This window comes from Pundamilia nyererei, unplaced genomic scaffold (genome assembly GCF_000239375.1).
Source record: "Pundamilia nyererei isolate P.nyererei 1_Seehausen unplaced genomic scaffold, PunNye1.0 scaffold00178, whole genome shotgun sequence".
NCBI lineage: Eukaryota > Metazoa > Chordata > Actinopteri > Cichliformes > Cichlidae > Pundamilia > Pundamilia nyererei.
Window position 1 is genome coordinate 896837 of NW_005187579.1, and position 13944 is coordinate 910780.

Here is a 13944-nt window from a genome sequence, read left to right on the forward strand (position 1 = left end):
CTGCCAAATCAAAACATGTGGCTCCATCGGCCCCTTGTGAATAGAAAAGAAAAGCAGCAATTAGGAATCCACCACCTATCGGAGGAAACATCTCATTCTTCAGATGCTAAAATCTTAGCTGACATCCAGTAGCAAATGTTGTCATTTGAGGCAGCGCAGTTAGCAAACAGTCAGTGTTTAAAGCAAGGATAAGGGCTGAGCGATTCATTTATTTTATGCTGTGGTTCTTAATTTATGGATTAAACAGTCAATAGAATGTCAGGAAACTACAAAAACATGGCCATTACACAGTAAACCATTAGGGAAATTCAAACTCAGTTTTGTGTTCAATCTCTCAGTCTGGTATGGTAACCAGTCTGGTTTGGCAAACAGGAACAAACTGAACAGGAGTGTCAGACCGGCCGGAAAAAAATAACTGGTCGACAACAAACTTCGTTAGATAAGCTGTATCATCATGCCATCTTAAGGAAAGCTCAGTCTTTGTTGCTGACCGAAAACACCCCCTTTGTTTTTTAACTAATGTCCTCAGGATGACATCAGGATGCCTCTCGCTAGCAAAAAGGTGCACAAAGGATCAAGTGTGCCAAAAGCAATTAGCACTGTATACTGAATAATCTGATGCTGTAATGTTTTCTATAGTTGTACATCAGTTTTATATACGGATATGTAAGAATGTGGGCTGATAACTACTAATAACTAGCTTGGCTAATCTAACCAGGGGGCCTGGGGGCTGAACCAAAGCAGTGATGTGAATGTCACCTTCTCTGTGTGATATTTTCTGAGAACCATCTCATACCATAAAAGGCCATCAGATCCACTTTAATTTTCTTTTGGTGTGAATTTGTTTTCTCTCAGTGACAAACTGTTGCTGTTGTTGTGTGAGTGGCTCTGAACCCTGGAGGGATACACAAAATGCTGTTGAGCTGAAAAGTAAGGAGATGGATTTGTTGGAGAACTAATTAACGGCGCTGGTCTGTATCCTCAGGGCTACGGGGCTTACGCTAAATTAATGGGAACCGTTCAGACATCCGTGTTTTGTATAATCACGCGCTAACACTCAAAAACATTCAATTAGCTTAAAGCACCGACATGCCAAGAAGCATTGTTTGCAGCAGAATAATCAGTGTATTCGCAACATGAGAGCTCTTCTCACATTAGTGAGCAATGAGTCTTATTTGAGAATAATAACACGGTATTACGAGTGCCTCGCTTTGTAGTGTCTGAATCTTGAAAAAAGGAAACGCTCTTATTGGTGCATTAGCCTCGATTTATCAGTGCGATCCAGACTTAAGCAATAATTAAACCAAACTCAAGTCAGTTTGGTCCCAGTGACCTACGAGAGCAGCCAGCAGAAAGTTATTATTAAACCCATTTATGTGGACATAGATTCTGAAGTGTGAAATAAGGTGATTCTAGGGCCACGGCTATAAAGTGTGTCAGTGAGTTCTGCTACTACACTGGAATAGACTGAGAGCATTTCCCTATAGACTCACCAGCTGGTCATTATGAAACGCTATCACAGAGATGTGTAAACATGTCCCAATCTCAATTCCATCACTCTAGGCAGGTTAGCATCCCCAGCCATATACGTGATATTCAACAGTGCTCTCATACATAAACATTTAATTGTAGCTGTCAACAATTTTCTGCATAATAGAGGTTGTTCAGTGTAGTGCCACTTTCCCTTCTAGCTTAGATGCTAAGCTCCATTAGATAGCAGGGCAGCAAAGCAGAGACAGGTGTGCGTACTGTTTGAATCCCTCAGAGAGTAAACAATTAATGAAACACACAGTACATGATAAGGATTTCGTTTTTACTCCTCTAATTTGCTTATTAAAGAGCATCAACCTCCTCCATCTTATCTGGGTCGTGCCCAAGGGGACCGAGCTATGAAACATGGAGTATAGAAACAATTTCCTTTTTCAGCCTCCACATTTCTGTCTGCAGCATGCTCTCAACAGCTGGTCAATCCCTCACTTCACAGCACAACCCACAAAAAAAAAAAGAAAAAGAAAAATCAGAATGTGATAAAGCGGGGCCGGGTCAGAGCAACAGATGGGAGACGTCTTCTCTGGAGTTACGGCCCTGATCCTTTTTAGCCTCGTGAAATCACTGATCTCTTTGGGACTAATTCAATTTCGGATCCTATCTGGGTTGGTGTGTCCGTGAAACAAGCTGCAGACTCTGTGGCAGTGAGTCAACTCTGATGAGATCTGCAGGCGCAATCCCATTAGAAATAAGAGATCTTTGTCCGGGGCTGTGTGGTGGCCCCAATCCAAGGCTGCCTCAGTGTGTGTGTGTGTGTGTGTGTGTGTGTGGGAATGCATCCCTGTTCTTGTGCATAGAGAGTGCGACCTATTCTTTTGGTATTAGTGGACCATTACTCAGGGTGATGATTCAACATTCCTGACTGATTTTTGGCTGGCACAGCACTTGGACAAGTCACTTCGGACAGCATCACAACAGCAGATACTTAACCCATAGCCAGACCTACCACACACACACACACACACACACACACACACACACACACACACACACACACACACACACACACAATGGTAAGAGAGCTCTAAATCAATTTATGATGATACTTTAATTTCTTATTTACAAATCTAGATTAAAAGATGGACTTTTAAAGACCTGGCGGCACATCACATAACCAACAAATCTGGGAAAAGCACAAGAGACAAGCAAGCCTACCAAATATGGAGAGGAACCCTTTTCTCTCTCATGCCCTGCATTTTTGTATCTAAAAATAAAAGAAAACGTGTTACTGGAGCAAGCCTCTGGTCAAAATATTACCACCTGACCTGAAAGCTGAGGTTCTGCAAAGAATAAGAGAATAAATAATAAAAGCACTTACAGGGTAGGCGTTTGTTGTGCAGGTTGGCTGACGAGGAGCTCATGTTAACTGGAAAGTTGTCAGAAACAGGTTGAGGCGCTGAGGATGACGGGTATGCGGTGGCTGGTCAGCCTTGTGACAGTTCAGCACAGAGCCAGGGGAGCATCTCCCACCTCTTCAGTTCTCACTCAGACTGCTCCGAAGTGACTGATGCGGGACTGCTGCCACCCTGCCGCTCACTTCCTCCTTCCTCCCCCAGTGGACTCTGAGAACCACTTGGACGAGATCAAGACAGCGGCTTTGTTAGGACGACCAGCTGACCAATGACAGGGCGGAAGGAGGAGCTGGCAGAGACGGAGAGAGCGAGGAGGCTTATTGAGAAGCGGGAAGGAGGGATTTTTATGTAACGGAGTGGAAAATACCGAAGAGAAGAGAGACAGGCTCATGCCTTTTGTTATTTTTGGTCCTCTTACACCCCCTCCCTCCCCCTCGCCTCCTCCCTGTCTGCCTCTTGTTCCCTGTCGCGCTTTTATTTTATTTTATTGTATTTAAACCTGACTGCTTCACCTTAAGAGTCAGAGGGAGAGTTACAAAAAGTTCCTTAATAACTGTTTTTATGGACAAATTCAACGCTTTAGAAAGAATATTTTGTTCTCTATCAGTAATACTTTTTAAAATTAATAATAATGATAATTATGAGGATGATAATAATAAAAAGAAGAATGGTGATGATAATAATAATTATAGTTTTCAAGTGGCAAAAAAAGGACAGGTAGCAGTGTGAGAGAAAACCATCACCCAGCACTATGTCTGATCGTTTGTGTGTCCTGAGCACCATCTAGTGGCCAAGAGGCGTCAGTTCCATGTTCTCTAAGCAGGACTTGCTGATTATACAATATTTGCATGCAGAGGCTTCGAGCAGCATTACATCACTGCCTCCACCCCCCCTCTCTCTTTTTTTTTCCAAAACACAGCATCGCACTTGAAAGTGGCTTTTAAACAGTGTCTGGTTTCAGATGCAAGCAGGAAAAGATACTGATGTGAGTCATTGCAAGAATCTGTACAACAAGAATCAGCACAATAGAAGCCGACTTGCTGATCATCCACAGAAAGCAAACAAACAAACGAGAACATTATCAAAAGAAAAAATATATAAACATATGTCTGGTCTGCATAGGTAGATAACAAACATATATTTAAACAAAAACAAAAGAAGATATTTCAGTCATGTGTGAATCGTGCAAAGGCATGACATTTGTGAAAACTGCAAACCTCTAACTCCCTGTGCACAAGCATGGAAACTTTCACTACTGAAAGTCACACTTGGTGTCTGTGCCAAGCGCTAAACTGAAACTGTAAATACAAGCTGTAGATGTAGCAGTTGGGAAGTAGTGGGAGTCATTGGCGATTTCTATCAATAAAAACATTTCTTTTCTAAATGTCAGTGGTTGTGGTGGTTTAGCCTGAATATGCTGGTTGTGGCAAAGGTATGCAATGCAATCGCTTAACATGCTGTGAACTTTCTCTTTGTGTGTGCGTATGTGCGTACACCAGTGGATTACAAAAAAAAAGAAGAAGAAAAATCAAAAGAGAGGCAGATACAGAAAGCGAGAGTGGGCAGAGGAAGCATGATGTGACTCAAAGTAAGAAATCCTCTTCACCACAAACTGAATTACGCGTAGGCTTTCCCATGACTGGGGGTTCACCTGCTGAGGCCCTGCAAAAAAATAAAATACAATCAGTAGCTGGGACCCAGGCTGCTGTGTTGCTGAGGCAGCCGTACATCAAAAGCCGTGTCCTCTTTCTTGTGTTTTAAAGTCAGATGAGAAAGCAGAATGTTTCCCACACGACAACCAACTGTTATGATATTGTTTTCCAGAGGATTAGCATGTGTGCTTAAGGCTGAATCTCTGAATACTTTAGTCAAGATAAAAAAAGAACAGGAAGTGAGAAACAGGAAGAATTAACAGCAAGGCAAGACTTTGTGTTCTCAGATTTCTGTTTTGTGGGCTCTTTTTTGTCGTATTTGCTTGTATGTGCATGTGTGTGTGTGTGTGTGTGTGTGTGTGTGTGTGTGTGTGTGTGTGTGTGTGTGTGTGTGAGCATGCCCAGGCTAAAGCTATGGTTTCCCGCCCTCACTCCACCAGGCAAAGCGCCAAAGCCATCAGGCAGTCATACGCCTACCATCAGCTGAGGAGTTGCACAGCAGTCTCATTTCTAATTATACACCCAACAACAGAGAGAGAGGGAGACGGAGAGCGAGCCACAGAGTGAGGGAGAGGGAGCGCGTGGAACATGGAGAGGAAGGATGATTACAAATGGAAGAGAAGCTAAAAGTGCCACTCGGCAGCAAACACAGGGTGAGCAAGTTCAGGTGTGAGAGACTGAGAGAGAGGGAGGGAGAGGCATGAAATCAGTCTGAGAAAGGTTAAGGGCTGACTGACTGGCTGAGCAGAGTGGGAGTGTAAAATGTAAAAGCGAGTAGGAGGGAAGAGAGAGAGAGAGAGGGGGGAGAAGAGAAAAGAAGAGAGGAGAAAGAAGAGAGGAGTGTGTGTCTAATAGACAGTCTGTTGAGCTTGTCTGGATGCCTCTGTTCACTCTGCTCCGTTTGGCTTTTTTCCTCCCCCAGCCTGCGAGGACGACACAAGACAGACAGGTGTGTGTGTGTGCGTGAGTGTGTGTGTGTGTGTGTGTGTGCGTGTGTGTTTGTGGAAAGTCGGCGCTCCTGTTGGACCTGAACATGGATGGATATTCTCTGTGAAGATGGATGCACAGGCAGACACAAATGGATGAATGGAAAAACATGCAAGTAAGTGTATCATCCTTAGATAATCTTTTTTTTGAAGGAGATGATTTTGTGCTCTGAATGCATGTCTGAGAAACTCTTTGCTCCAACTGGTTACAGAGGTTAAACCTGATTATATTCAGTTTCACAGAAAGAAAGCATCGAGCAAACTAAGCGCAATATTGCCACTACTGATATGCAAACAGTACTGACCTCGGCGCAGATTATCTCGACCATAAAGGCATCAAACACACTAAATGCTGCTGTGTATACATTTCATTTCCATAGATTAGCGACCTGTAGTGATCACGATCGCCTCATATGGTCACTGAGCATGGAGAAACTGTCATGAGCAGGCCTGTCGGACGCACGATCTGATTGTACCTGTGTAGGTCACTGTGAGTGAGTGGCCCACACCTCGATTCCATTTGAATTAATTTACATTCACACTGCAAGCGTTTAGCTGACAAATAGTTACCTATTTATGCGTCCTGATATAACGCCGGGTGCTCGCACAGGAATGTCGCTGTGTGGGTGTCGTCTGATACCACACGCGCACACAGATACGCGCACACATAACAGAGAAGCAGCTTTATGTCAGAGACGTGACTGTCAAGATGAGTGAAAGAAGTTCTTTCAGCGGCGGCGCTCAGCTTTGATGATGACATAATGAGATGAGCTTTGCATTGGCAGGCTGTAAAAGTCCTCTGCTGTCCTTTACCTCCCTGCATCACTTTATGCATATATATATATATATATATGAAAGAGCATGTCTGCAGCGTCTTGAAACTGGTGTGTGTCTGGCCACAGACTGCTTATATTTAGCCCACCTCAGTGAGCTGACTCACAACTGTGCATACACGTAAGAAGGATGATAGGGTTTCTGTAGGTGCTGGAGGGGGCTTGGTCTGTGTGTTTAACATCCCTCTCACATTTAGTCACTTAACACACATATTTTCCTCATCATTGTTGACCGACCTTATTAACCTCAAAGTTTACTGTGTTACTGATAAAATCTAACCCCTGAGTTTACACCCACCACTAGCATTTTGCTCTGCATCGTCTCCGCTACACTCATGCCTCCACCAAGCACAGTGTACAGCACTTTGTAACCATAGTAACTTTTTCTTTCTTTTTTTTTTTTTTTTTTTTTTTTACAAAGGAGCTGGTAGGTGTCCATCAAACTTAGCCCTGTCAATATGGCAATTGGTGGTTGGAAAGCTGTAATTTGAAGCTGATGGAGGAGTTTTTGTTCAGATGTGGAAGGATATTCACAGGCACTGATCTCACCATGTTGTACTTTTGCGGGAGGGGAGAGAGGGAAAGTTCTGTGAATTTTTCAGAGACAGGGGAAACACCAGAGTAAGAGAGACTCTACGAAGGCAAATTCAGTTATTTTCTCCAGCTTGACAACTTGTCTGTGGGGATATGAAGTGCATTAGTAACTGTTTCTCCTGCTGTTCAGATTGTGGCGACCTTGGATCGGCGACAGTTGCCAAGAGACTAATGGAGCCCGTGTCACATGATCACAACGCCACCTATAGTTCTTCGGGAGTGTCGGTGTGAGTGACGATCAGCTCGAGCCCATGAGCTTCACAACAAACTCGGCTCTGGTCCCGGGTAGGGACAGCCTCCCGCTCAAGAAGAGGGACCAAAGACCAAGCTCGCCACTTCAGCAGCAGCAGCAACAGCAGTGCGATGCTGCAAACTTTAAGGCGCCATACCCTTACAAGAGCCACACCGAACTCACCACAAAGCACACTGGCCCATTCCAGCCCGTGCCGAGACGGGTTACTGCCCTGTACCAGCCCTGGATGCAGACACCCACACCTAACAGGTCCAAACCGCAGATTCTTTCTGCATTCAGGGAGCATCATGGCTGGGCAGAGTGGAGAGAGTTCAACCCCTTGCACCCTGGATGGGACTTTCCTAACCACTATCAGCACCAAAGCCACATATCTGGCACACCTGCACTCCACCCAGGCCATCCGTACTATCCTTCCAGATTCAACGCTGTCTCCCTGGAGGGTTTCCACAGAGCGAGTGGAGCGTACAGCTGGGAGAAGCACAAGACTTCAAGAGAGAAGAGCACAGAGAGGCAGACCTACAGCAGGCATAAAGGTCCATACATGAGGAGAGGAGAGAGAAAAACAGAGTATTTTCCCAGGGTCGAAAGGGCAAGTACTTCACCTTTGAGCACAAGCCTACCTCACTCTCCCCGTGAGAACCCCAAACTTCGACCTGATTTGTCGCACAGATCAACAAAGGCTGCCTCTATTTCAGGACATTCCTTCATACAAGTTTCCCCAAACAACTCCAAAAGCGCTGGCGGCTTCACGAAGGAGGACGCTTCCACGAGGCCCTCCTCTGAGCATGTTTCCTCCTCCACCGCCTCTCCTAACAGTTTCCCCTGGCTCCTCCCTCACTTTGTGGCCGGTTCTCTGATTGAGCTCAGGGATGGGCGGCTGAGGAGGGTAGAGCACCTGCAAACTGAAGACTTCCTGCTTGGCTCACTGGCCTGTCCAGACCTGCGCCTGAGCTGCTGCACGGTGCAGAGTATCTCCCCTTCAACTTCCTCGTCCTCAATCTCCCGCCTCCTCATCATGCTTCATGACCAGCAGAGCCAGGTGAAAGAAATTCCCACTGTGGTGTTAATATTCATAGCACACATTATTGTTACTATTCTTTTAACGTAGTATTCCCACCAAAAAGAACATCTGGATCTCGTGGTTAGATGGTGTAAAAAACATTAATTTATTGACTTCTGCTCAAAAGCTCTAAACCATTATTTTATTTTTTTTATGGTATTTATGATGCTTTTTAGCCGCTATTCTCAGACCTAATGGTATTTACAATCCAGAACAGCTGCTATCCTTACACCAGACATACATTAGAGTACATTCCTGTGTTACCTGGTTACATGCATCACTGTCTTCCTAAACACACTCACGTACATAAAAGATAATAACTGAACTTAGTGAAATTTTTAAATGGCAAATTCAAATGCATGAATAGCTTGAATTAAAGGTGTAATGCATGTGCATCCCAAGCTTATCCTTCAGTGCCATGGCGCTCCATTATCACCAAGAAAACTGTTAGCAACACCTTGAGTGCGCTGTGGGATTTGCAATAAAATACTACAGGCTGTGAAAAATACTAGCATAGAAAGCTTGTATTAATCTGAAGCTGAAAATAGTCAGGAGCATTTGCACTTCCTGTATCTGTGTCTTCTGCAAAACACTGCAGCAGCCAGCTGTTTTGGGAAATAAAGCAGCTTTTTCATAAGATGGAGCTGTATGTCTGTTGCTATTTTTGTGGCCGCCTTCAGTAGTAATTTTAAGGCCAAAGGAGAGTGCTGCAAACAGGGAAATGATCTGAGTTTGTTGGCAGTTAAGAAAAGAAGATATCCAGTAAGATCTGCCTCATGCCTGAAAGCCATTTTTTCTTTAGGTTCTGCAATGTTTAGCACAAGATGAAGAAAAATCTATAATTGGGTCAATTAAAAGGTGTGTACTTACCTGCAGAAAATTCAATCAGTATATTCTTGCTTTTAAACCTGATGGTGTAACAAGTGAATTTTTGTATGCATAAAAACCTGAAATCCATGTTTCCATAATTCAATTCTATCTCCTTGCCGTTACATGAACTATGAATAGATCCACCATAATGGAACAACACCACCCTCTAGTGAGCAAACGTCTAAGCCGTGCTTGTCTCACAGCTTCCTCTGTATGCATCTGTCTGCCTCCTGCAGGAGCTGGTGGATGTGTATGTGGAGTACCCGTTCTTCGTGCGTGGGCGCGGCTGGTCTTCCTGCAGCCCTCAGAGGACTGCCCGCATCTGCGGCCTGCAGTGCCACCAGCTCAGCGTAGGGGATGTCTGCCTGGCTCTCACACCTGTATTAGCTCCCCAGGCTCCACAGCCAGCCACATCGGAGCCAAAAACCTCACCCGAGAAGTTAGAAGAGGAAGGGTGTGAGCCCCTAAAAGCAACACATCCACAGTCTGGCCCGAGCACACTGCTTCCCACAAGGCCAGGGGAACAAGCACTGGAGCCGAAGAGGGGCGCAGAGGCGGTCCGCAGGAGGCACTTCTCAGCCCCTGAGCTGAGAGGTCCAGGAACTAATTGCATGTAGTGAACAGTGGCTGTTTCATTTGCAGGGAGCTAGCTGGTTGCTTTTCAGCTCTTTTCTAATCAGCCTGTATTTACTGTCATTCTACCTCCTGAATCATATTTCTGTGCTTGACTGTCGGTATGATGATTGTATCTAAGGAGGAACCGCTTAAAGAGGAAAGATTAACTCTCAGGATCCCCCGGAGGTGTGATAACACATGCTGTATTTGTCAAGGTTAGTCAGGGATCACACGCTGACAACATGAATCGTGTCAGAGCTCGACATTGCATCTGCTGTAAGCCTACACAAAGTCTGCAGCAGCACATAATTCAGATCTTATACGCAAGAACTCAGGCTATGTGACACGTTTTCTTTTTGAAATGTAGAACCAAAGTGTAAAATTTGCATTGCCACATAAAACCGCTTCAGTAACAATGCGTTTGAGGGAAACCCTGTTAGTTCAAAGGAGAGCGTGTTTGAGTTTTTGGCTCTGATGTAAGTGTTCATATTATTATTTCTAGCAGTTCTGACTAAATCAGCCCACGTTCCTTGAAAAGCACATAAAAATACTCCCTCAGGTCTTCGCTGCTCATGATAGTTTCTCTCTTTCCTGCCTGGTATTATGTAAGAGTTCTTTGTGATCACAAAAGGAAACTTCGCTCCGAATTGGAAACTGGATACTTTAACCAATTTGACAATTTCAGATTTACAACGAACGTGATTTTTTTTCGCTACATGAGAAGGATTTCATTTTACGCTTCTACCTCTATTTCTTCGATAACAGGTCTAACCTGTGCTTTTAAAAGCGTGGGCTGTGATGTGTGAGTGTAATATGCTACGTTAGAGGCACAAAGCTTCTCGGTGATGTCGGTATAAATGCCTTTTTTTAATGCCTGGATATATTGTATTGTGCATATGCTGTGCTTTCTTTTTTGTACTGATGCTCCTTTTTGAATGTGTCCCACTGTTAAGAGTGGGCATGAAAAAGACTGGAAAGTGTGCGTGTACACGGCTCGCCTAACAGTTCATTTTAAGTGAATAGGATGATCTTTAAATGTAGAGTTAATAATAATAATGGCAGAGTTATTGGACACAAGGTGCTGTAGGTGAAGGTGAAGCAAAGCTGAAGAAATAAATATTCCATGTGTTAACTGTGCAGCCCATTCAGTACTTACAGAGGAGGCGTTTACAAGCCAAACATGCGAATAATACTTCTGCTGAGAAAATGTTTGAGGAAAAAAAAAAAAAAGGAAATCTTGGTTAGACTTTCTTAATGCGATAAAATATACAGTCCGGCTGCAGCTCTGCTCTGACACCAGACAAAGTGTGGATAGAGCAGATGGAGGAGTGATGTTGGATTTCGTAGCAGGTCGTGTGGATTGAACAGGTTGGCAGTCAGACCTTGTTCCAGGTCAGCCCACTGATGCTCAACCAGACTGGGATCTAGGGAATCTGCTGTGATGCTTAAGCGTTTTCCTGAGTGATTTGTCCTGCTGAGTGAGGCCTGCGACAATGTTCAGGTGGGTGGCACGTTCACACGATTCCCAGCAGAACATTTCATTATGAAAACACAGTTAAATGCTTTTTACTTCACCTGCGAGTGGGTTTAATATTTTGGCAAATCTCTGAACAACTGCAATGTTTATGAATCTATCCCACTGGCATTACCTCACTGCCTTCATTTCTCTCATCTAAACACAGGTTCATCCAAAAACGATGGTGAGCGGCTTCAAGAGGAAGATTTACAGTTTTATGAGCTGTAAAGTCTGTTTTAATTAAATTACCACAAAAGACAAAACTCTTTATTCTTATTTTAAAAAGAATTCAAATAGAGATGTTTGTTGCATGTATGATAGCGCACACCACTGCCAGTACTTTTTACAGGTTCCTTCTGAGCTTATGAAACTTCTGCACACTGCTCGAAGTCCTTTCAGTGCAGTCTCTCTAGTTTCACACAAAGGTATATAAAAAAATTTTAATCCGTTACAAAGAAAACAAAATCCATAAAATCCCTTTTTGTGACCAGTAGCTCTATTTGGGCTGTGGTAGTGGTTAAAGCTGGCTCAGCTGCTGGTCATATAAAAAAATAAAAAAAACAGACCCCCAGAATAAAGCTCTGTGGCAAGAGCTCTCCGGTGACCAGTCAGTTAATCGTCGCTCTGATTCCGCCTTTCTTCAGCATCTCTCTGGATTTGTACGCGTCACAGATGGGAATATGAGTAGTCAGTGACAGCCACAGGCTCTGACCACCATGTTGCGGTACTTCTTGAGGATGACATTGGAGCTTTCATCAAAATAGAGCACAGAGATGCCGTGGAGCTGTGTTGGGGCACAGCAGGCTTTGGGCACCGTCTCTGGGTTGATAAAGTGCACCTGTGGCACAGAAGAAATACAAAATATATCCTCAGGGAGAGCAGAGGCTACAGAGGAAATGCCTTTAATCAGGGATCGTTTGAGGCTTACCAGAGTTTGCACAATAGCGTGATTGGTGGCATTCATGTAGGAGTTCAGAGGAAAAGCACATTCTCCCTCACAGTAATATGCTGCGTAGCCCTCTGGTGCTATGATCCAGTCCTGGTCAGAGGTTTTTTAAGTGTTTGTTAATTGTCACTTTTGAAGAAATGCTTTCAAAAAAAGTGTTGATAAATTTTAGTTTTTACCTGCCACCCCAAATCCTTGAAGCTGACATACAGCTCGTGCTTTTTACATCCTTCTTTAGAGATGCCGATATTGGCTGAAAACAAAAAGCAAATATCAGTTGACACAACAGGTTCTTAAAGCTCCTGAAATGACTCCGCTCATGAGTGACATTTTAACTCTTTAGACGCCTACGAGGAGTAACCTTTGCATTCCTTTTTTTGAACGGAGTGGTTTCTGTTATATTTCAGGCCTGTTTTCAGAACAAAATGACTGAGTGTGTATCAGATGTTAGTCAGGGTGAGCTCTGCCTATACAGCTTATTACTGCTGCCCCTGGAAAAATGTCAAATCACGTCTTTATTGACATTGAGGTGTCAAAACTCATCATTAAGGGTACAAGGGAGGTCGTCTTCATCTGGGAAAAGAGGGTTTAGGGGTTCAGTAACCTGTTGCAGCTTCCACTGCCCTCAGTGCATCTTGAACAGTCCTCTGGGGTTTAGAGCGGCTTGACTGGCGCCCCTTTTGGCCATTGGCTGAACGAACGCTGCGGAGTCGCACCTCATTGGTTTTGAAGAAGACAACCAGGAATGGCTGCTTGTCCTGAGGCCCACTGCCCACTACCACTCCAGCTAACTGGGGGTTTCTCTTCTGACCTGCAGAAATCAATTATTTATTGATTTATTTAATATTACTACCATGGATCACACACCATTTTTCAGTTTTGTAGAATCAATTTTGGATAATCACTGACCATGACTGTCCTCAAGAACCAAGTGCAAGCCAAGATTATGCTCAGGGTTGACCAGCCACAGGTTACTCGTGGTGGTCAGGTCAAAGACCAACCATCCCTCTTCTGAAGCCAGAACTTCTCGCCGGTCCAGCAGGAACAGCTCCAAGTCACTGAGGACAGAATGAAATGTAAACACACTCGAGGGATTTCAGTGCAGAAAAGCTCCAAGTGCAAAGTAAAATCTTTCCCGGGCGGACTCAGTCGATCGACTTTTCCACAGAACACAACTTAAAATGCAGTGAAACCCCACCACGATGGGTTGTTTTTCACTGCAAATGGATTTCATTCCTCGGTGAAATTTATGGAACCCGTGGACGTTTTTGAAAATACAAACACATCTAAAGGAATGTGGTATGCTTGGGAAAATGTTTGGCTTTCAGTATTTAATACACCACAAATGTCAAAAGCATATGTGAGATCCTGTACGACTTAGAGTGCAGAAGTACTGGACCACTTGTTATGTTTTTGTTTTGTTTAAGCTCACTATACCAGTACAGTGGAGCAGAAGTTCACCAGTTACAGTGAGGTTAAAGTGCTAAGCTTCAGCAATGTGTTTGAGGGTAAACCCACGATGGAGACGGATCAGAGAAACTGTACCAGAGACTCGAGTTTAATCTAAGTGGACACATTTCATTTGCTGAAGTCCAAGCTGAAGGGAAAAATTCATTGCAGCAGTGTGTGTGTGTGTGTGTGTGTGTGTGTGTGTGTGTGTGTGTGTGTGTGTGTGTGTGTGTGTGGTTTTATCACTCCTTTAACAGCACAGTGTTTTAT

General features: G+C 44.0%; 3 protein-coding genes across 3 annotated transcripts in view; 1 reads left to right on the plus strand and 2 right to left on the minus strand.

The window, feature by feature from the left end:
- The window catches only part of LOC102196210 (dysbindin), a 12813-nt gene extending 9595 nt beyond the window's left edge, over positions 1-3218 (minus strand). Inside the window, exon 1 of the mRNA XM_005746430.1 lies at positions 2867-3218. Within this exon, the coding sequence (XP_005746487.1) occupies positions 2867-2909 (43 nt within the window). The 5' untranslated portion in view covers positions 2910-3218. The remainder of the gene's footprint in view (positions 1-2866) is intronic.
- Positions 3219-5025: 1807 nt separating this feature from the next.
- LOC102196496 (uncharacterized) lies at positions 5026-11166 on the plus strand. Its single transcript, XM_005746431.2, has 4 exons — positions 5026-5205; positions 5475-5654; positions 7096-8257; positions 9385-11166. The coding sequence occupies exons 3-4, from the start codon at positions 7217-7219 to the stop codon at positions 9763-9765; spliced, it is 1422 nt and encodes a 473-aa protein (XP_005746488.1). The 5' UTR covers positions 5026-5205; positions 5475-5654; positions 7096-7216; the 3' UTR covers positions 9766-11166.
- Positions 11167-11212: 46 nt separating this feature from the next.
- Positions 11213-13944, minus strand: part of LOC102196862 (bone morphogenetic protein 7-like) — a 9255-nt gene continuing 6523 nt past the window's right edge. Inside the window, exons 3-7 of the mRNA XM_005746432.2 lie at positions 13135-13283; positions 12830-13036; positions 12405-12478; positions 12208-12318; positions 11213-12117 (exon numbers count right to left, since the gene is read on the minus strand). Coding sequence (XP_005746489.1) covers positions 11968-12117; positions 12208-12318; positions 12405-12478; positions 12830-13036; positions 13135-13283 — 691 coding nt within the window. The 3' untranslated portion in view covers positions 11213-11967. The remainder of the gene's footprint in view (positions 12118-12207; positions 12319-12404; positions 12479-12829; positions 13037-13134; positions 13284-13944) is intronic.